The 21,313-nt window shown below is 40.7% G+C and overlaps 1 protein-coding gene across 2 annotated transcripts in view; it reads right to left on the bottom strand.

Moving 5' to 3' along the window:
• SFSWAP (splicing factor SWAP) overlaps positions 1-20,028 on the bottom strand; it is a 50,317-nt gene extending 30,289 nt beyond the window's left edge. For both annotated transcript variants that reach the window (XM_009911017.2, XM_009911019.2), the window contains exons 1-11: positions 19,606-20,028; positions 17,085-17,254; positions 16,409-16,546; positions 13,322-13,407; positions 9,643-9,868; positions 8,560-8,675; positions 7,084-7,219; positions 5,075-5,312; positions 4,008-4,139; positions 2,920-3,013; positions 177-351 (exon numbers count right to left, since the gene is read on the bottom strand). In XM_009911017.2, the coding sequence (XP_009909319.2) occupies positions 177-351; positions 2,920-3,013; positions 4,008-4,139; positions 5,075-5,312; positions 7,084-7,219; positions 8,560-8,675; positions 9,643-9,868; positions 13,322-13,407; positions 16,409-16,546; positions 17,085-17,254; positions 19,606-19,871 (1,777 nt within the window). In that variant the 5' untranslated portion in view covers positions 19,872-20,028. The remainder of the gene's footprint in view (positions 1-176; positions 352-2,919; positions 3,014-4,007; positions 4,140-5,074; positions 5,313-7,083; positions 7,220-8,559; positions 8,676-9,642; positions 9,869-13,321; positions 13,408-16,408; positions 16,547-17,084; positions 17,255-19,605) is intronic.
• Between the last annotated feature and the right edge of the window lie 1,285 nt (positions 20,029-21,313).

Below are 21,313 nucleotides of genomic sequence, written 5' to 3'. Positions count from 1 at the left end.
ATAAGAAAGAAATGAGAGCAATCAAATTACTTATTTCAGTCCTTTTTTTCCATGCTTCCAGTGAAAATACTACCCACATGATGAAATTATTTTCCTTACCTTGCCTCTGCCTTTTTTATTCCCCTTAAATATATGGTAACAAACATTTTCACACCCAACAAATCATGCTAACATACCTTTCACCAATTTGCCATCACTGACAGTTTTAGGAGGAACATCCTTTTTAGTTCCTGGAACTCCCTTAGCACTTGGCTCAGATGCATCTTCCGGTGCATGTTCATCTGCAAATTGAGTCTCATTCGGTGTATCACCAGCAGTATCTGCTGGAACATCTTCAGATGAGGATACTCCCTTTTTCAAAAGAGATGTGCAAGTTTACTAACTGGTCAGTTCATGAAACAATTAATGCACTGCATGTAGAGCTGTAATTTTGTCAGCCACTTGCAAAAAAATCACATTATCACCTAATCACATAACAGCAGATTTTACATCAATAAGCACTCAGGACCAAAAGTCTGCTCCTTATAAATAATGCATTGCCTCATGCAAACCCACAGGCTGCAAAAACAACAGACTTGCAGCAAGAGTGAAGAAATAATTTTTCAGATGGTATGCTTTTGCCAACAGCTGTTTTAATAATTATGGGGTTTAAATTATTTACTTTTCCCTGCACCAAGTATATCCTTTTAGGTCTTGAACTCCAGAGTCCAGGACAAAACTCACTGAAGTTAATTCATAGCTACAGAATGAAAACCTGAGACAGTTTTTGCTAATGTACAACTGCATGATACCTTTACAGGGATGAGCACAGGTTGATGTGTTTGATTTGTTCCAACATTTTGCTGAAGAAAACTGAGCTTATCACTGTTTTCTGTGGCATGGATGCACACAGAATCACACACACACACAGAATCACCAAGGCTGGAAGAGACCTCAAAGATCATCAAGTCCAATCCGTCACCACGGACCTCATGACTAAACCATGGCACCAACTGCCACATCCAATCCCCTCTTAAACACCTCCAGTACAGATGTGTTTTATATAGAATAGAATAAGCCAGGTTGGAAAAGACCTTTGAGATCATTGAGTCCAACCTATCATCCAACACCACCCAATCAACTAAACCATGGCATCAAGTGCCTCATCTAGTCCCCTCCTAAACACCTCCAGTGGTGACTCCACCGCCTCCCTGGGCAGCACATTCCAATGGCCAATCTCTCTGTGAAGAATTTCTTCCTAACATCCAGCCTAAACCTCCCATGGCACAGCTTGAGACTGTGTCCTCTTGTTCTGGTGCTGGTATAGACATGTCTGGGGTTTTCTCCCTTTACTGACTTGTTGTTACTCGTGTTGAGACTTTCCAAAGTAAGGAACTACAGGTTCTACTATTAACACGACTGAATCATTCAAGATGATCTCTACATTCACAATATAAAAATTTCAGGATGGGTATTGTAGAACATTATAAATATTTACATGGTGAGTCAGGCAATGACATTATGTAATATAACACTTAAATGAGCCTCTCTCCAACAGAAGGGTTGCTTTCCACTGGCTGCTGTTAAGTATACTTGATGTTGAAATACCAGGTATTGAAGAGATACTTTCATTGGTCCCTGCAGCCATTTCCTAACGAACAGAACTAATTTCTGAAAATCCTCAGAGGGGAAGAACATAAGGGAAAAAAAGGACTTGAGCCTGTATTTACGGAAGCCAGCAGTACAATTCCCTATTAACTTTAATGGCCGAAAGGAGAACAATCAATTGCATTAGTTGCCTATACGCACATTACTAAAACATAAAGATAATATTGAAATCATTAGTCTAAAAAATTAAAGAGAATGGCATAATCTACAAAAACCACGCAGCAGGAAAAATATGCATTGCTACATATGACCTCAAGGGACTTCAACCAGTTTCTACTTGCTTCTTAGCTGTACTCATTGAACACTTAAAATGAATCCTTTCTTGTTACGCTTCAATGACTCTACAATTTCCCCCCAAAATACACGTTAACAAGTCCTTATTAATTATGCAAGTAGTATGAATTCAACCCACTGGGTTGTACATTAGAAATTCTAGAACAACAGTCACCAATGTGGACCAGGGCAATTTTGCATGTCATTTATCAACTGAACAAGATCGTATTTACCACAGCTTATCTTTAAAACCAGTGTTTTCAAAACATTATTCATGATTAAACCAAATATTAGACACAAGCGTTTCTAACAGCAACTAGTATTGAATGTCTTCACTTTCCATGAAGTGATATTGAGGAGTTTACCCACAGGCTTACCTTCCTCAGTTTAAGGTTCCCTAATTTAATTTAATTGAGATGACAAACGACATAGGGCATCAAAAAAAATAGGACAGCTCTTTCCCATGAAAAGTTATCATCCAGATAATGTATTTCTGATACTATGTGTAATTTTCTTTTCAGTAAGGGAACAATCTAATGAGATTAGCTAACGTGAGAACAATGAAAACTGGTCCAGCTGCTGTGCTACAAAGAACTATGAGGCTTACAGGAAGGCAGGGTTATGAAGAAGCTGTACCTAACCTTTCTGACAATAGAACACTTAGCCCAATCCTACCAAGTTCTAAATCTCCCCAGAGCAATCTTCTCTCACAGAGAAAGCCAGAAGATTTTCAGGTTGCCATTTTATATTACCACCACACCGAGCAGCTGCTTATACTAAAAAGCAAAAACCAAGCACCACACCACTTGACATATCCTTATTTAAATGCTATACAAAACTAAAAAGCAGCAAGAAAAAACATATTCACGTCCTCTGCTGAACAGTTTCTCCATAATTCAGTGCTTCTTTTGAAAACATGTCATGATAGCACAACAGATGAACAAGTTCTTTTCTTTCTTACATTGCATTTGTAATATATGTATATACAAACACACGTACCTGACAGTTGTCACTGCTCTCCTTTTGAAGGAAAAACTGCTTTTTAAATTCATAATAAGCATTATACTGGTGCCATGGTTGCAGGAACTCAAATCTGTTAAAAGAAAATTGAGTATGTGAAAATGTACATGAACACAACAATCCTTTGCCATATAATTTTCTCTAGTAAATGGAACACTACTTGATGTTTGGAAGCATTGTAACTTATCACGGTATCACCAAGGTTGGAAGAGACCTCAAAGATCATTGAGTCCAACCTGTCACCCAAGACCTCATGACTAATCCATGGCACCAAGTGCCACATCCAATCCCCTCTTGAACACCTCCAATGATGGTGACTCCACCACCTCCCTGGGCAGCACATTCCCATGATGAATGACTGTCTTGGTGAAGAACTTTCTCCTCACCTCGAGCCTAAACCTCCCCTGGTGCAGCTTGAGACTGTGTCCCCTTGTTCTGGTGCTGGTTGCCTGGGAGAAGAGACCAACCCCTTCCTGGCTACAACCACCTTTCAGGTAGTTGTAGAGAGCAATGAGGTCTCCCCTGAGCCTCCTCTTTTCCAGGCTAAACAATCCCAGCTCCCTCAGCCTCTCCTCACAGGGCTGTGCTCAAGGCCTCTCACCAACCTTGTTGCCCTTCTCTGGACACATTCAAGTGTCTCGATGTCCTTCTTAAACTGAGGGGCCCAGAACTGGACACAGGACTCAAGGTGTGGCCTAACCAATGCAGAGTACAGGGGCACAATGACTTCCCTGCTCCTGCTGGCCACACTATTCCTAATGCAGGCCAGGATGCCGTTTGCCTTCTTGACCACCTGGGCACACTGCTGGCTCATGTTTAGGCAGCTGTTTATGTCTACACTTCCAGAGGATACACATTCAGAGCATGCTTTCCAAAGACGTTTTTGTTAGGTTGGTTGTTTGGAGGAGTTGGGCAATAATACTTCGGCATTACCATTAAGTCAGTCCCTGAATTTCAATTAAAAGAAATACAGTACTTTTCTTCTAGAGACCTGCATGTCCTGGTAATGTATTTAAAAATGCAATCCTCAGCTTTTAAAAAGAAGTCAAAATAACATTTTCTCTCACCTGAGATCATTCTTGGCACGAACACTGGTTTCAAATTTTATCCCATTCCTAGCAACGTACTCAGCCAGCTTATCAATAACAGGTTGGATATCTGGGGGTGGAGGTATAATGGCAACCACTGGAGTAATTGTGCTGAAAACATCAAAAGTACATGATATTAATAAATATAACAGAAATATCTTTCAGACTGTTGCTTTAGCAGAAAACCCATTACACGGAGGTTTGTTCTCTGGGTTCATTATGCAGTTTAAATAACTCGATTTTTCATTAAGCAAAATCTTCATAGTAGGATAGAACAGAATAAAATTAACCAGGTTGGAAAAGACGTTTAGATCATCGAGTCCAACTTATCACCCAACACTATCTAATCAACTAAACCATGGCACAAGGCACCCCATCCAGTCTATTCCTAAACAACTCCAGTGACGGTGACTCCACCACCTCCCTGGGCAGCACATTCCAATGGGCAGTCACTCCTTCTGTGAAGAGCTTCTTCATAACACCCAGCCTCCCCAGGTGCAGCTTGAGACTGTGTCCTCTTGTTCTGGTGCTGGTTGCCTGGGAGAAGAGACCAACCACCACCCAACTACAACCACCCTTCAGGTAGCTGTAGATGGCAACAAGGTCTCCCCTGAGTCTCCTCTTCTCCAGGCTAAGCAACCCCAGCTCCCTCAGTCTCTCCTCATAGGGCTTGTGCTCCAAACCCCTCCCCAGCTTTGTTGCCCTTCTCTGGACACCTTCCAGCAAGTCAACATCTTTCCTAAACTGAGGGGCCCAGAACTGGACACAGTACTCAAGGTGTAGCCTAACCAGTGCTGAGTACAGGGGCAGAATGACTTCCCTACTCCTGCTGACCACACTATTCCTGATACAGGCCAGGATGCCAGTAGTGGCCTTCTTGAGGGAGTGACAACCACATACAATATCAAAGACCAAAGTGGAATCAAAGTTGTATAACTGAGCAATATTACTGAGGAACCACCAGTAATAGAACCCTTCCTATATACTTTATATAGAAGTGCAGGAAAGATACCCTTCCATCAAACAAGTAAATTTCTATGTGGTACCTTGTAGTCGTTGTGGTAGAAGTCAACCCACTGCTGCTGTCTGTTGTGTCTGGGGGAGGTGGAGGTGTAGTACCAGGGGGTGGAGGTACTGTTGCTACCCCTGTAGTGCTTGATACAGTTACCCCTGCAGGCAACGCATTGTAATAGGTGGCAACATCTATTCCTGGAGGTGGAGGTGCGAGGCAATAGGTTCCATCAGGTAGCATATAGTAACTATAATACATGGGTGCCACAGTTGCTACAAAAAAAAACATATTTAAGGACAATGTTTTAATTAGAAGAAAAACACTTAAAAAAAGGTATCAGTACAAACACACTGAGGCTCCAGATTCACCAAACACAGTAAGAAATGGTATCTAATTTCTTGTGTGAAAAAAAAAAAAGCAAAGGAAGACAAGAAGAATGTTCATATTAATGCATTCAGGATGAATGTACATTAAGGGACAGAATCAGAATGTACTGAAGGACAGCTGGAAGCCAAATAGGTATGAATAGAGAAGTGAACCAGAAAAGGCCTAATAAAAAAAATCATTCTTCCTAATCTAATTCACCGCTGGCAGTTTAACTCAGTTAAAACGAAGATGCATTAAGAAAGAAATGCACATATACTCAGAATTCACATCTAGAAAGGTATACACACACATCTTAAACCACTCTACTGCTATACATAGACACAGGCCTATTTACAGAAACCTCAAAAAATAGACAGGTTTTGTGATTTAACAGCAATACAATGACCAATCAATATGAGAAAGTTTTCCAAGCTAGAGGCTTCTCTGACTGGAAATATTTCCTGAGAGTGCAAAGACTTATAGCTTGCTTTCTTTATAAACAATATTTTACAATGCTTTAATTAGCTTAATGCTTTTAAGTGGCAGTTACTTCTTGTACATCTAAAGATTTTCTGCGGGAAGATGGATAAACAAAAAGAAGTCGGGTAAAATATTTCAAAGTATTTACAGTAAGAGTTTACATTTCTGGAGGTAAAGTTTAATCAGTGCTTTAAATTATAATGAATTACCCTCTTACAAGTTTCATAAACATTCCTGTGTGGCAGTGTTTACTTTCTTCAAAGAATGAGTTATATGTAAGAAGAGCAGAATAAAGATCTGTTAGATTTTAAAGGCAAGGAGAGGAGCTGCAACACAACTTTCCACACTGCTCACTTATAAATTTAAATACATCATTGCTTTTGTTGTTCCTGTTGAGAAAAAAAACCCAAATTTACTATCTACTCTTTTGTTAAGGAATGCCTTCTGTAGCTATAGAACTTAAAAGCCTGCACTCCCTCTCAGATATTGTAACAAGAAATATAATTTCAATGGTCGCTTTTCAATTCTGAATTTTGCATATTCCTGAACTTTATTTTCTACTTATAACATTGCACCAGTGCACAGGATAAAAGGAAAAATAATCAATAATGATAGGAATTTACTGTCTAATAAATGATTTGTTTACTGTAAAACTACTTCCAACTTTAGTAAAGAACATTCTACTAAAACCTGGGTTTATCACTTTGGTGACATCCTTCCATTTACCTGGTTTTACTTCTGCAGATTTTTCTTCGTGTTAGATATTCCAAGAAAATTGTTCAAGCATGGATTTACCAAGTGGATTTTGCTTAATATAATAGGTTTTATGAACGGGAATCTCATTAATTACTTTTTAGGACAGTTTTATATCCAATAGTGAAGGCATTCATCAGGCTTCATTAACGGCAATTGATGGACGTTATCAAAAATCATTAAGGGTATTGTGCTAAATACATTCACAGACTGGAGACTTGGCCTCCTGCCTGCCACCCCTTCCACCCCATTTCTGTTTTCCCTAAGTAGATAACATGACAGCTACTCAGTGGGAGAATGCACCTTCAAAGAGGCAGGAGATTGAAAAAGGATAAATATCAGTTACGAGCGATCAAGAACAAAGCTAACGTATTTTCTTCCCAGCAGTACCCACACACCATTCATCAAGACACACCACCAGCTGCCTAATCACAACACACTTACAATCAGAAGAGTATTCTGCCTGTGATGTCTGTACAGCTGCCCCATCTGTTGATTGTGGCGTGGATGAGTTATTATCTGATTGTGCTTTGCGCACCAGCGCTGCGAGTGGATGATCAGGGTCTACCACCTTCAAAGGCTGCAAACACGTTGAAAACAGAAAAACAGATTAAAATTTGAAGTACATATTTAAAGCATCAACTTAACTCGGAAAACAAATTTATCTGCGCTAACAGTTATCAGTAACATTGTTCACACGCTGAAGTTACTGGGTTGTTTCTGTAGCTCTCGCATACAGAATCAACTTCTTTTTGGGAAACTGGTGGAAGACAAAACGAAACTCAGGCTTCACTGTGAAGAGAAATCCTTGACATTAAAAAAAGTGGGCGTTTCTTCTTTACTGCCAAGGCTGGAATAAGCACAGAACCTGACTTGTCTAAATATCATGCAGCACCAATGCCATTTCTCTGAAAGCCTCAAATGCGCACAACCATCTGTCATTGCCATTATTCCATCACTGCTCAGCTCAGGGAACAAAAATAACTAACACATCCAGCAAAACTTACATTTAATGAGTAGTATGTTCTGCCAAAATATTATTTGTTGAAACTATTACTTCATGTCAATATTTTATCTACTAAAATCTAAAAAGAAAACATTCTCTCTCAGCTTATATATACAGAAGGTATTAAATATCTTAATCTCTTCAGCTACAATACAGGTTCTGTGGATAAATCCTTGAGTGATGCCCTCAATACCAAAGGGCATCAAAAATAGAAAGGCCATGCCTTTAAAATTTAGCTGCAGATTTCGAGCAGAAAAGTAGAAAAATATAAATAAATCACTACTGGGTGTAAAAAGGAAAAGGAAAGATTATTCTAAACACATTCATTGGGTAAACATCTGGAGTAAGAGGAGCTGTACCATAACAGTTCTTTCCCCTTTTCTCCTCTTCTGATCTCTAACTGCTTTGCTTTGCTCAGGAGAGATAACATGCTTCTGGCTGGCCTTGGATAAGTCTTAACCCACTGCTTCTCTTTCTGCCCCTCTTTCCTATGGGACAGGGGTCAGTGGAACAGCTTCTCTGGTCTTCTTGACCAGGGGGGTTTTCATGTTGTTTGCTAACTGTAAATAGCTGTATAATATTGTAAATACTGTATATTTTGTACATATTAATTGTATTCCATTGTAGAGTGTAGTTTTTGCTTGTAAATACAGCTTCATTTGCTTCTGAGTTGGTCTGGCTAAAAGTTAATGCTGGGGGGAAACTTCAACCCGACACACTTACAAACAGAAAAATGACAATTAATGTACTAGAGAAAAGGTAACTTGAAAATTTACATCAAAAGAGACACAGATACAACAGGCAGGAAAGAACATGTAAATGTTTGTTAACTGAAGATCCTAATGCCTGCACATCAGAATATCTGTGCCCATGAATCAGATGTTTTACAAGGTAAAAAGTTATTTTGACTGTACCTTCATGAGCTCTTCAAGCCGACTGCATTTTTTAGATGCAAAGAGACTTGGATGCAGATAATTTCCATCATCATCGTCATCATCATCATCTTCTTCCTCAGATTTGACTCTTGAGTCTAAACAAAAGCAGTGTCTGAGTTTTAGCTGGGATTCCTATGGATTTGCATTGCAAGGAGAGAAAGGCAATACAGGACAAGCATATGTTCTAAAAACCCCTATTGTTTTCATCTGTTTATTCACTAAAACAAAGATACAAGAAGATATTGCTAGCCAGCAATGAAACTAAAACCTCAGTGCACAGACCACCTTTCTGCTGCACTACAGCTACACTAGAGTTTCTAAAAGCTCCAACACCAAAGCAGCTCACGTCTGAAAGGCTGCCAAACCAATCCTTTCTTTTAAGAAAAATCTCTTCTGATTGAAGTGAAATTTTGAATCATCAGCTCAATGTCAGCTACTGGCTCCCAGCATTGCTATGGCAACACACCAACAAGATGTTTGGCCACTTCACCAAAAAAAGACCCCAGTGGACGTTTGTGTGACTCGAATAGAACAGAATAGAATAGAACAGACGAGACCAGGTTGGAAGAGACCTTCAAGATCATCGTGTCCAACCTATCATCCAACACCACCTCATCAACTAAACCATGCAACCAAGCACCCCATCCAGTCTCCTCCTAAACACCTCCAATGATGGTTACTCCACCACCTCCCTGGGCAGCCCATTCCAATGGACAATCACTCTCTCTGTGTAGAATTTCCTCCTAACATCCAGTCTGAACCTCTCCTGGTGCAGCTTGAGACTGTGTCCTCTTGTTCTGGTGCTGGTTGCCTGGGAGAAGAGACCATCCCCCAACTGTCTACAACCACCCTTCAGGTAGTTGCAGAGAGCAATAATGTCTCCCAGGAGCCTCCTCTTCTCCAGGCTAAGCAACCCCAGCTCCCTCAGCCTCTCCTCATAGGGCTTGTGCTCCAAACCCCTCACCAACTCTGTTGCCCTTCTCTGGACACGTTCCAGCAAGTCAGCATCCTTCCTGAACTGAGGGGCCCAGAACTGGAGCTGCCCCCATCTGACACACTTACGTTTTTTCTCGTCGGCTTTGCTTTCGGAAGGAGCGGCGTATCGTCCCTCCTTCATGGCCTTCTGAATGAATTTGTAGTAGGGATTGAGGTAGTGATCAAACCGCAAGAAGTCAAACTGGGAGTTGCGTGCTTGCTTGGCTTTCAGCATTATCTCAAACTGTGCTCCCTGCTTGCAGACAAAGTTTGCAGTTCGTTCTATAATCGCATGCATTTTTGCTGTTGGTGGCTGTGGGAGTAAAATAACATGCATTTGTACTTTCAGCAGCAGCTTGTAAAGTGTTTTAGAACTCCAGAGAGAATTAAAAAAAAGCTGTGGTTCCTTGACCTTCTTCTCAGCTTTCACTAGCAATTCAGTTTCAGAATCACAGAATGGTTTGGGTTAGAAGGGACCTCCAAAGGTCGTCCAGTCCAACCCCCCTGCAGTCAGCAGGGACATTATCCGCTAGATCAGGTTGCTCAGAGCCTTGACAAGCCTGACCTTGAATATCTCCAGGGATGGGGCCTCAACTACCTCTTTGGGAAAACTGTTCCAGTGTTCCACCATCCTCATAGTAAAGAATTTGTTCCTAGCATCCAATCTAAATCTACTATTCTGTAAACCCAAACTGCTAGCCCTTCTTCTATCACTACAGGCCCTTGTAAACAGTCCCCCTCCAGCCTTCTTGTAGATCCCCATCAGGTACCAAAAGGCTGCTATGCAGTCTCCCCAGAGCCTTCTCTTTGAACAATCCCAGCTCCCTCAGCCTGTCCTCCTAAGAGAGGTGTTGCACCCCCCAATCAATTTCGTGGCCCTCCTCTGGACCCATAATCAGTTTCAACAAGTCAAAGCATATCAGCACTAAAAAAAATAATCCCCATCTTTCCTAGCTGCTCATTCATTTCCTTTTGATAGATACTCTCCTTCTATTGGCATAATTCTTTTTGCCATTGCACACCAAACTGAAGAGAGAAACAAATTCTGGTTGAGTCCAATGTAGTAAAACATTCTTTAAAGCCATATAGATGCTTCTGCTGGCACAAGACAGAGGTGCTTCTTGACAGTGGTGCCAACATAAAATGTCCCTACCTTAAAATACCACAAGGTGCTGTGAATACTTGACATATCTGGTCTTCTCAACAGCTGCCCTTTATTCTGTTATCACTGAATATGCAAACATTGTTCCCATTTGCTTAGGAAGAACATGTTGCATCTTAAGGCCAATATAAGAGCTGTCATTCCTACGTGCTGTCACATTCCCATAAAGAATCACTGAACAACTTCACAGTAAAAGACAGAAGTAAATTAATGAAGTTAAGCAGCATCCATGCATTTCCACTCCTGAAATTCCATCTAAAGAACACTGCAAAATCAAACCCAAGAAGTGAAAAGAACATGAATACGGTGAAAGAATGAACTTCACCATTCACTGTCTTTAATTTCATACTCAGATAGCTCTGTTTTGTCTTGTGCCCAATAAACTACAGAAGCAGATACTTGGTGTGCCTATAAAGATTGAAGTGTCACATTAACGATTCATTTTAGCTCTGCATTTATATTGGTCTAGACACACAAGTATTTTGCAAGCCTCAGAATATCTTTTCCAGAAGACTAGAAGCACAAGAGATACTGGTGTTCTATTTAGGGGGAAGGGGAAGTGTGAGTGTGATCAAAGAGCACATTTTTATAAATTATTTTCAGTCAGTTGGATCCTTTACTAGAACAGTGTGTTCAATCCAGAAAGTAATTTGTTGTTTCAGATTTTACTTGTCCCTCTAAAACACTACCAAAGGTTATTTTAATTAGAGGCAATGAAATTCTCAACAAACTGATAACATTTTATGCATTGCCAGTCTCATTATTTAATCATTCATCAAGTTTCCCAAGTTCTGTGGTTCATACAGTCAAGAGATTCATAAACAAAGCTGCAAATCAGCAAGGAAGCTCAAAAAAGATTGTAACTGAAATTACTGTCTGGGCTTGAATTTGAAACTGACAGCAGTATAAGTCCTGGAAAACAGGCACTATGAATATTAATATGCTTTTAATTGACTTGTAAGACTACCCACTTCACTGACCTACAAAACTTCAGAAACTTTAGAAAGTGAAAAACATTAAATGGCAATCAGAGATGCAGGTATCAGACATATTCTAGTTCACAATCACACTTAATAAAAACACCAAACATTTAAACTCAGAAGAACTGTTAAAACTTTTGAAAGTAAGAGTACTTGCCAGAGCAAAAAAACCCTTCTGAAAACTACTCCAACATCTTAAGTGCTATCATCTAGTTAGGTATTTTGTTCCAATCTTTAATCAGTATTGTAATTAAGAGCTTTTCATGAGTGGATCTCCCTTACTTCCAAGTTTAGCAACTATCCCTCAACATACAGTTACCCTAGAAACTAATTTTAAGTCTTAGGCATTCTCAGCCTCTCAATATTCTCATCTGGAGAAAACGAAGCAATTTTCAATCTCTCCTCCTAAGTTTAACCGATAATTTCCTCTTGGAGACACTTCCATAAGCATCTGCACACTTCTTAAAGTATAACAAAGAAAGTCATCTTTGCCCATAACACTGACATCAACAGTATTAAGCAGTAGATGACCTCCTGCAGCCTTGACACAACTCTTGTATTTTGAGCTCCAGAACGACAGAATTACTGCAGTAAGCCCCACAATGCAACCTGCAGTTTACATGTAAAATACATCTTAAGTTTCAGAACAAAATGCAGGCAAAGCAGCTATCTAAACCAACAAGCACTTTCACCAGCAGTTACTTTTTAGAAACAGCATGCAAATGCTAAATAAGCAGCTTCTCACTGTGAGAACTCAATGTTCTTTCTCAAAGATTGAAGCAGAACTCATAATTTAAAGGCAACAATGTATAAAAATTCTTCCCTGAACTCAGAAGTAGATTTGTAAGCATTTCACTAATGAAATGTATAAGACTGAAAGAATAGTAGAGGAAGTAAAATTAGAACATGTAGTGCTCCACATTAGATTTGTTAAATAGCTCTTATTTCATATATGGGGAAAAAAACCAGAACAGGATAAAAAATTTCAATTAAAAGCTAATGAAGCACAAAAATACTTTTACACAAATGTCCTGTGTTCAGTATTAGCTCCCCAAACAGTGTTTTGAATTCTACTGGCTACAGTTATCAAGTTGAGAAAGCAGCCCAAATACCAATCAACACTTTCACAACCACAGTTCAAGAGAAAAAACGTTATCTGACTTCTCAGTATCTTCAACACAGAATTGCTTTTCTCCTTGAATAGGCTAGTCTTAAACAAAGCCTTTGTATTTCATCACACCCTTCAGCTCAAAAAGGAATCCAGAAAAAGTCTTGAACAGAAGCAATCTTTTGGTTTAATGATCCTTTAGATTTGGAATGTAAACCTTGGCATCTCTCTAAGTACCCATTCCACAGTAACTGCCTTTTTTCTGCACTAAAACAGTATTACAAGTGATACTAAATGCACTTAGTGTAAGCGCTGCAATAATTCCAGCATGAAAAAGAAGATTCAAAATAGCTGATAGAACTCAAGAAGTCAAGAATGAACATCTGAATTAAGCTACTATTCTAGAATTATTAATGAACTACACTAAAGTTAATGGAAAACAAAAACCTCAGTAAAGCCTTATAAACTCCTTGACAATTGACAGAAATGTAGGTTAAGTTATATGCACACACATACCAGCTCCACATCAGAAGGTACGTTCAGTCCCGGAGGGGCAACAAAAGGTTCTTCATTTTCTTCTACATTTTCTGTCTGAGCTGTTTCTAGAAGAAGTGACAAAATAAAATACTATAGGACTAGACATGTCAAAGTACCCAAATGTAAACAAAAAAAAAAATTTATTAAAGTATATCTAAAAGCATGTGCCATCAAGGAATTTCTCAAATGAAATGGTAAGCAGCATTTGCACTGAAGCTGTTTCAATATAGCTCCTCTCCCTGATGTTATGTGTAGTTTAAGATTGCATAAATTATGTTTTAACAGAAGTGTTAGGAAGAAAAAAGCCCCATAAACTTTAGCCCTGAATACAGTGCTGAAGACAAACAGGTGTCAACTCAAATAGAAAAACATTCATTGTCATTAACATTACTTTTTACTTTTACAAGAAAACCCATACAAAATTAAAGGGAACCATTTTCAATGCACTGGGTGAATCATTTCCTAACAATGATTAAAATATTACAGATATCCAGTATCTCCACAGCTGTTAAAACTCATACATCTGGGCTATCTGCATTCAGTGTCCTGTTATTCAATCATTTCAGCCTATGCAAACAAACCTCAATACTTTCATCAGCTTCTTTACCCTAATGAAACTTGTATGGGAACACAATAGGGAGGCTGAAACTCAGTTTTGTCACCTACAGAGATAAATCAGTAGCTGCCTAATAATTGAAATAAATGTTATCATTCATCTGTGAGTTCAGCCTAAAACTGCTATGGCTCCTTTTCTACTGTTTAATGTATCCAAATATTGAACAGATTTATCACATGAAATACTCAGCTAAAAGAGTTAACTCTTTTATCAAGGTCAATTTGCATTACATTAGCTTATTTGGTGCACCAGAAACAGTCCTCTGAAAATATTCTGCTTTACCAATTTTTGTAATAATACTAAAAGTTAAACTTTTCCACTTCAATTATCTGTTCTACTAGCTATAAGAGAAAATGTATTACAGTTCTATCCTAATAAATTAGGTGAAATAAAGTGCATGAAAACCTGACTATGGGAACTATGAGCAAAGACTGCAGACAGCCTAATCATGCACAAGATGTCATAGCAATTGCTGCATACAAGCTCTCACCCATGCAACAGAGTTAACTTTTTTGTTGCTGTCTGGCAGTTTGATTTGTGGTATTGTTTTTCAAATGAATGCAAAGTAGTTTAACTCCACACAGGCACATAGAATGTTTAGCATCAAGGAAAGGAGGAAGAAGCAGTACACAAGCTCCAGCTAACATGTGAAGTGCTGACAGAACTACAGCCTTTAATTCACATTACTGTTACCTGCATCTTCCAATACTGGAATTTCCACAGCTATGATTTATAGAAGACAAATGCTAAGAATCTGTAGTTCTACATTACTGGAAGTAGTTACCATATAGCCATCTAGTAAAAGTCTGTACAGTTTAACTACAGCAAAATATAACATTGGTGTTTCTGTCTCACTTTTGCCCCAAGTACTATCAAGTGTTACTAGAAAAATGACCCTTTGTTATCCATCATCACAAAAAACTTTCTAGAAGATAAAGGAGTTTGGTTAAGAAAGCTGACAATGGAGACGATGTCCCAATGATGTCCTATGAGACTTTCTACTTGTCAGCAGCACTGAGAATTCTCACATTACACCACAAGATTTTGTAATAGCTCAGCATGACACTTCCATGATGCATCAAATATTAATTCACTAAATATGAACTTGCTGGAAGACTGGGTAGTTCTGTCTCTTTGCCAATCACTAAGTCATCGCATTTTAGCATTATTCCTGAAAATCTGACTTCATTAAGGCTGAAATACATTATTCCAGACAACTCATCATGCTAGGAAAGAAGAGTAATGTGGAGCAATCCAGAGACAACTTGAAATCATGACAGCTCTCTTACCAAATTAAACTTGAATGATTATTTTTTTTTTGTTATACACTTGATCAGACTCTGCAACATCATGGCACATTTCCATGAAGTTTTGCAAAGGCCTCCTACAATACAGACACCCCATAAAGTTCAGCAGATTCCTTTCAGTGACAGGCAGTGACAGGCATTCATCTTTCTAACCTCTCTGCGTGTGGTGGGTTGTAGAGATGGGGGAGCCAATCTGCAAACATGCTGCTCTCTATCAACTCCATTTTTTCAGGAGGTTTATTCCTGCTTACACACGTCCACACAACATGAAAAACACCCCCATGACAAGAAACACTCAAAAATTCTGTGTAAAGAGATCTTAGAAACTATTTGATTATGAAATTTAGAGACAAAAAGGAATTTAAAAAAAAATAAATAAACCCCAGAGAAGACAACATAAATCTGCATCAGTACTAAAGAGCAGCGAGGAAACCCTTGGCAAAATGCAAGCCACACTGATGCTGCCCTGACCCAACCTCTCACATAAAGCAGCAAAACCCAATAGTTTTAGCAGATAAAATGATCCTGCATTGTAGCACACACCTTGGTAAGAAAAGCACACCTCCTTCCACAGTAACCCATCAATATAGTTAGACAACACAATTGTTAAATACATCTCATTTTATTTAAGATGTAGTTCAATAACTTCCTTAAGGCTTCATGTTAAAACTGTGGAGTTATTGTAATTCAAGATGGGAAGATGGTGAAGACCACAGAGAAGGGCATGCTATGTTGAAGGCACTTGTAATAGTGTCAAAATATAAACAAATAAAAAAATGTATACTCATGAATTACTATTCTATATTTGTAATGACCTTTTCCTTCTTGGCCAAGGAACAGTGTTAACAAGACAGCCATGTGATGAATTACTTTTTTTTTCCTGACTAAGATCTGCAAGACAGCAGATCTTAATTTCCTGTCCTGACTACTGTAGTATTGACTGTGCCACGGCAGAAAAACATTTAAGCACAGCGAGAGTGAAATGTGCAAAAACTCAGTAACACAGTTACAGAAAGCCTGTACTGAAATGCTTCAAGAATCCATCCTTGGCTTTTAATGAAACATGTTTTCAATCTTCAATTGTGAGAGAGACAGAGGTGCTGTGCTCTTCCTCTCAATTAACCCCTGCTGCATTTACCTTACCTCTTTGTTTTGCTGGCTGATGCTCCTCTTCTTCAGTGGGTTCTGAAGGGTCATAATAATCACTGCCATAACTGAATCCCACTGCATTATAGGTACCATCCTCTGCCAAAGCTTCGCTCAGTCTTTTATATTCCTCCTCTTGAATAAAAATGCAATTACCAATCATTACAACATATTTAACAGCTATTTTTTTTTAAAAATTGAAAAAAAAATAAAACCTTACTTTATTTTTTAAATGAGAAGTTCTCAACTAATCATTTTAGTTTTAATTAAAAACTGAACAGTAAAAACACAGCATGTACATATGCTGACCATTTATTTCTTCCTGAAGAGATAAAGGCTGTGGGTTAAAGCATTCTAATGTAATTATGCATACAAGAGCACAGAATTTCATTATACAACACTGAAAAATGAAGCAGAATATGTTTATTTGGGGGGGGGGGAGGGGTTGGGTCTGAAATCCCAGTCTGCCCCCAGAATCTGGGCAATTTCTGTGTGGATCTATATTTAAGCTATCCTGAGGTCCTCTCACATACGCAAAGACTCCCGTTTTTCGAATCCACTGGGTACTGTCAAGATAACATCAGAAAGAGAGTAAAAAAATTAGGAGTAAATTTAATTTCACAATTATTTATTTAAACATGTGCTAAACTCAGGAAGTTTCCTTGAGCAATACCTTGCCTCGCCTCCTCCTCAAGCAAGTCCGTATGCAAGGCTAAATACCTCTCTTCATCACAGAGGGCTTCTATTCTAGCCTCCTCTTCAGACAATTGATAATCTCTGTTCCACGTGGAATACTCAGCATCATATTCAGAAAGGTCATGTAGGTGACCACGCCCATCATACCTGCAAGACGAAACAGCTGGTCAATGCAAGAAACTTAGGGCTTGGGTTTATGCCACTACTTAAATACTTACCCATTAAAAAAGAAAAAAAAAAATAATGAAAAATACTTATACGTTACAACATAGTTCCTTTTAGAAATTACTTTTAATTTTGCTAATCATTTGTCACCAACTATTGGTAATTTAATAGGCTAAATTCCTCTCCACGAAAACTAATGAATTATTACAATTAAAGGCAAAAGTATCCTTTAATAGTTTTAAAGTGGGATCCATTTCCTTAACAGCTCTTACCGTACGTGCTTCAACCAACCAATCAATGTCACTTGCAAAATAAGTTTTTTTCTGGAAAGTCAAATAGCTTACATTCACACAAACCCGAATACATAAATACCTATCCGTAAGAACCAAACGGTCGAAATTTCCTCGCTTCTTTCTGCTAGTCCCGAACTCTCAGGAGATATCTTCACCATAGAAACTTGCGTCCATTGGAGGTAAAATCATGGCTAGGCTCGGCCCCTAGCCATTTGGCTGAGGAAATAAGTTCTGGGTTATGTGATAGAGAGACACACATACATAGGAACAGTAACATATACATGCAATTTAAGGAGGTTCACCGTAAAAACGGCCAAGGTCTATGACGTATAGTTCCTTTCTACTAAGCAGAACTCAATTTTATCTGCAGGAAAAGCACTGTGTTGGGATAATGTTTATGCATCAGTAAGAGAAACTGATCGGAAAGTGACAGTAAACTCCACTCCGCTGAGGTGTCTTCCCACACACAACTCTTGACTTCTGCCAACTTGCTAGACCAAAAATAAAGAAAGTAAATATGCTTATAGCGAAAAGTTAATGAAATGCATAGGTCTGGTTAATCAAGCTCTGTCCACAGGCAAACTTCAACCCATGTCTTCTGACAGCATTATGCTTTTTTCAAAATGGTGAAAATGAAGACTTTCTGCTGCTGGAGATAAAAGGATTCTAAGCTTCCAAAGGAGTTTATAAGATTAGTAGTTGCAAGCTCCCCTGGCTTACAAACGTATGGTTCTTAATGTTTTCAGTATTAACTGTACATACATGCACATACTCAGTTTTTGCTCCCAGCAATTTCTCTACCACCTGTAAACTGGGTTACTGCTGTACAGGATCACAAAAAAGGCCTTCACCTACTGTCACAAAAGTGATCTGGACTAGAAGTGTGCATAACAACACTTCTGTTCTCACGTAAGAAATTAAACATAGTTACAAATGTTTATGGCTGGTTTTGGATGGGCATTTTTCTCCCATTTTATGGAAAGAAATGAAAAGATCTTCCCTTACTGGTATTTTTTTTTCCAAGCCAAATACAGCTGTTTGATCAAATAATGAAAAATCAAAGCAATGAAATTGAGGGAACAAATATCTACAGTATGCCATGTGATTCTTTTCAAACCAAAATCCTTCCATCTTTCCAACTGAGGTATTCAGGTCAGCCACAACACTTTAAATTTTACTTTCAGTGCTCCAAATACACCCAACCTGACCTCCTATTTCTCTCTCTCCAAGAAATTAAGAAATTCATCCTGAATTAATTTCTTTCTCAATTCCATGCTACACTGCTGAAACAACTTGGAAACCTGAAGAAACATCAAAGCAGATTCTATTACTCTCTCTGGCCATGAACCTGCACCTACTGCCAACCAACCAAGAAAATCCACCTCTGACATACAATCTGAAAAGCAAGCACTCAAAATCAAAGCCATTCTGCCTAACACAGTGAATCATGGCACCAGGAACAAGAAATTAGGCCAAGGATTGCTTTTGGGGTATTTCACCCACAGCCTGCAGCTCGATTACACAGGAGAACCAAGAACAACCTAAGGTGGATAAATACATTTCCACTCTCCACAGTGCATCCTTCTTGCTTAGAGAACAGATGAAGTACCTAGCAAATACTCCCTTGCAATAAGGCTCCCTTGGTTTCCAAGTGAAAAAAGATCATGTTTGTGGTTTGCGCTGAAAAGGAACAGATCAATCCAATTCTCCACTCCACTCTGAAACCCCTACCCTAAGAAGTGGTGCAGAAAGACCCAGCGCACGCTGTCAGCAAGAAGGGAACCTCCCAAAACTGCCAGAGTGGGGAACCCCAAGTTCCCGCTGCCGGGGGGGCGGCACTGCAGTGTTACAAAAGCAGCACTCGAAGCACTCTACTAGGAGGGGTTGCCCTCCATCTCTGCCAGCGAAGCCCCACACGTCTGCCGGAGTGAGCCCTTTGTTCATCCCCCGCCCTCACTTGCCCACAGCATAAGGGGGGGAACAGAAAGAGGCTATAACAGGAGATCTCGCAGCAGAGTCTGGGGGTTGTGTTACACCGACCTATCGATCATGATCTTGGGGTCTCCCATCCAAGGAATAAGGTGTCGCCCCTGCTCCTGGTACTGAGCCTTCTCATCATCTCGAAACAGCTTGCAGGCATAGCCGAACACCAGCAGCTCCACACGGCTATTCCCACCTCCTCCTCCTCCTCCTCCTCCACCTCCTCCGGGGGGCCCGGGGACCGCTCCCCCGCCTGACAACAACATTAAGGGCGGCGGGCCTGCTTCTTCTGCAGTCCGTCGAGAACCTCCGACCCCCCCGTACATCACCAGCGGATGCAGCGAGGAGGAGGAAACTCGCAGTAACAACGACTGTCCGAGAAGCGAGTCCCCCAGAAGGCCGGGCCCGCGCTAAACTCCCCAGCTCCAGAGCACCACAGTCGCCATCACCCGAAACAAAATGGCGACTCTTCCGCTTCCGCTAGCGGAGCGGAGCTTAGGCCGGCTTCCCGGGGCAGGCAGATTCGCCGTCGCTTTGGGCAGCCCGAGTGTGAAACCGAAGGGAAACGCGGCGCAGCGAGTCGAGCTCCGCTGTTTCGGCGGGACAGCAGCGTGCGGCAACAATAGCGAGCGGCCAGACGGCCGCCGTGACGCCACCGGCGTGACGAAAGTGCGGAACCAGGGGCGGGGAGGAGCGGCGGTCGCCGGGCCGGGGAGGGGCTGCGCGGGTCCTGTCGCGACGCTGGGGGTGGGGTAGGGTGCTTTCGTGGTACTTCTGGGGGTGAGATGTGTAGATGGAGTTTAAAAAGAGGACCAGGCGGCTTTGTACGGGCAGGAAGCTGTGTCGCCTGGTGTTGTCATCGTGCTGAGCAGCCCCGCAGGGGTCTGACGATAGGTGGTCATAGGCGAGATGGGCAGCGATAGAGCCAAAAGAAGTGGAAGGACTGGGGGTGTGGGTCTCGGCAGGAATGTCTGTGGGAAGCTGTAGCAGAAAGCGGGGATCCCGATCAGGCTGCGCTGAGGAAAAGCTGAGGCTGGGCCTGGGAGCCAGAGCAGGAAGGGGAAAGGCTGTGACGCTGAAATTTTTCAAGCTTGTTTGCCTTGGGATTATTGTTTTCATCATTCTTACAAGGACTGCGAAGATGGACATGGCACTGTGTATTTTATAATAACAGGAAAAGACACTGTGTTTTGCAGTTGCCCACAGAAGTTAATCCGTGTCCTTTGTTACAAGAGGTTCCAGATGCCCACAAACACAGGCAGAGCTGGTGGAGTTTTCCTGTGTGAACAGCTTACTGAAGTCATTGTACACAGAGGAATTACAGTATCACAGTGTCACAGTATAACTAAGGTTGGAAGAGACCCCAAGGATCATCGAGTCCAATCTGTCTCCACAGACCTCATGACTAGACCATGGCACCAAGTGCCATGTCCAATCTCTTGAACACCTCCAGGGACGGTGACTCCACCACCTCCCTGGGCAGCACATTCCAATGACGAATGACTCTCTCTGTGAAGAACTTTCTCCTCACCTCGAGTCTAAACTTCCCCTGGTGCAGCTTGAGACTGTGTCCCCTTGTTCTGGTGCTGGTTGCCTGGGAGAAGAGACCAACCCCTTCCTGGCTACAACCACCTTTCAGGTAGTTGTAGAGGGCAATGAGGTCACCCCTGATCCTTCTCTTCTCCAGGCTAAACAATCCCAGCTCCCTCAGCCTCTCCTCGTAGGGCTTGTGCTCAAGGCCTCTCCCCAGCCTCGTTGCCCTTCTCTG

This window comes from Dryobates pubescens, chromosome 25 (genome assembly GCF_014839835.1).
Source record: "Dryobates pubescens isolate bDryPub1 chromosome 25, bDryPub1.pri, whole genome shotgun sequence".
Taxonomy (NCBI): Eukaryota; Metazoa; Chordata; class Aves; order Piciformes; family Picidae; genus Dryobates; species Dryobates pubescens.
Note: the sequence above shows the minus strand (reverse complement) of the source record. Positions and strands in the feature narration are given on the sequence as shown.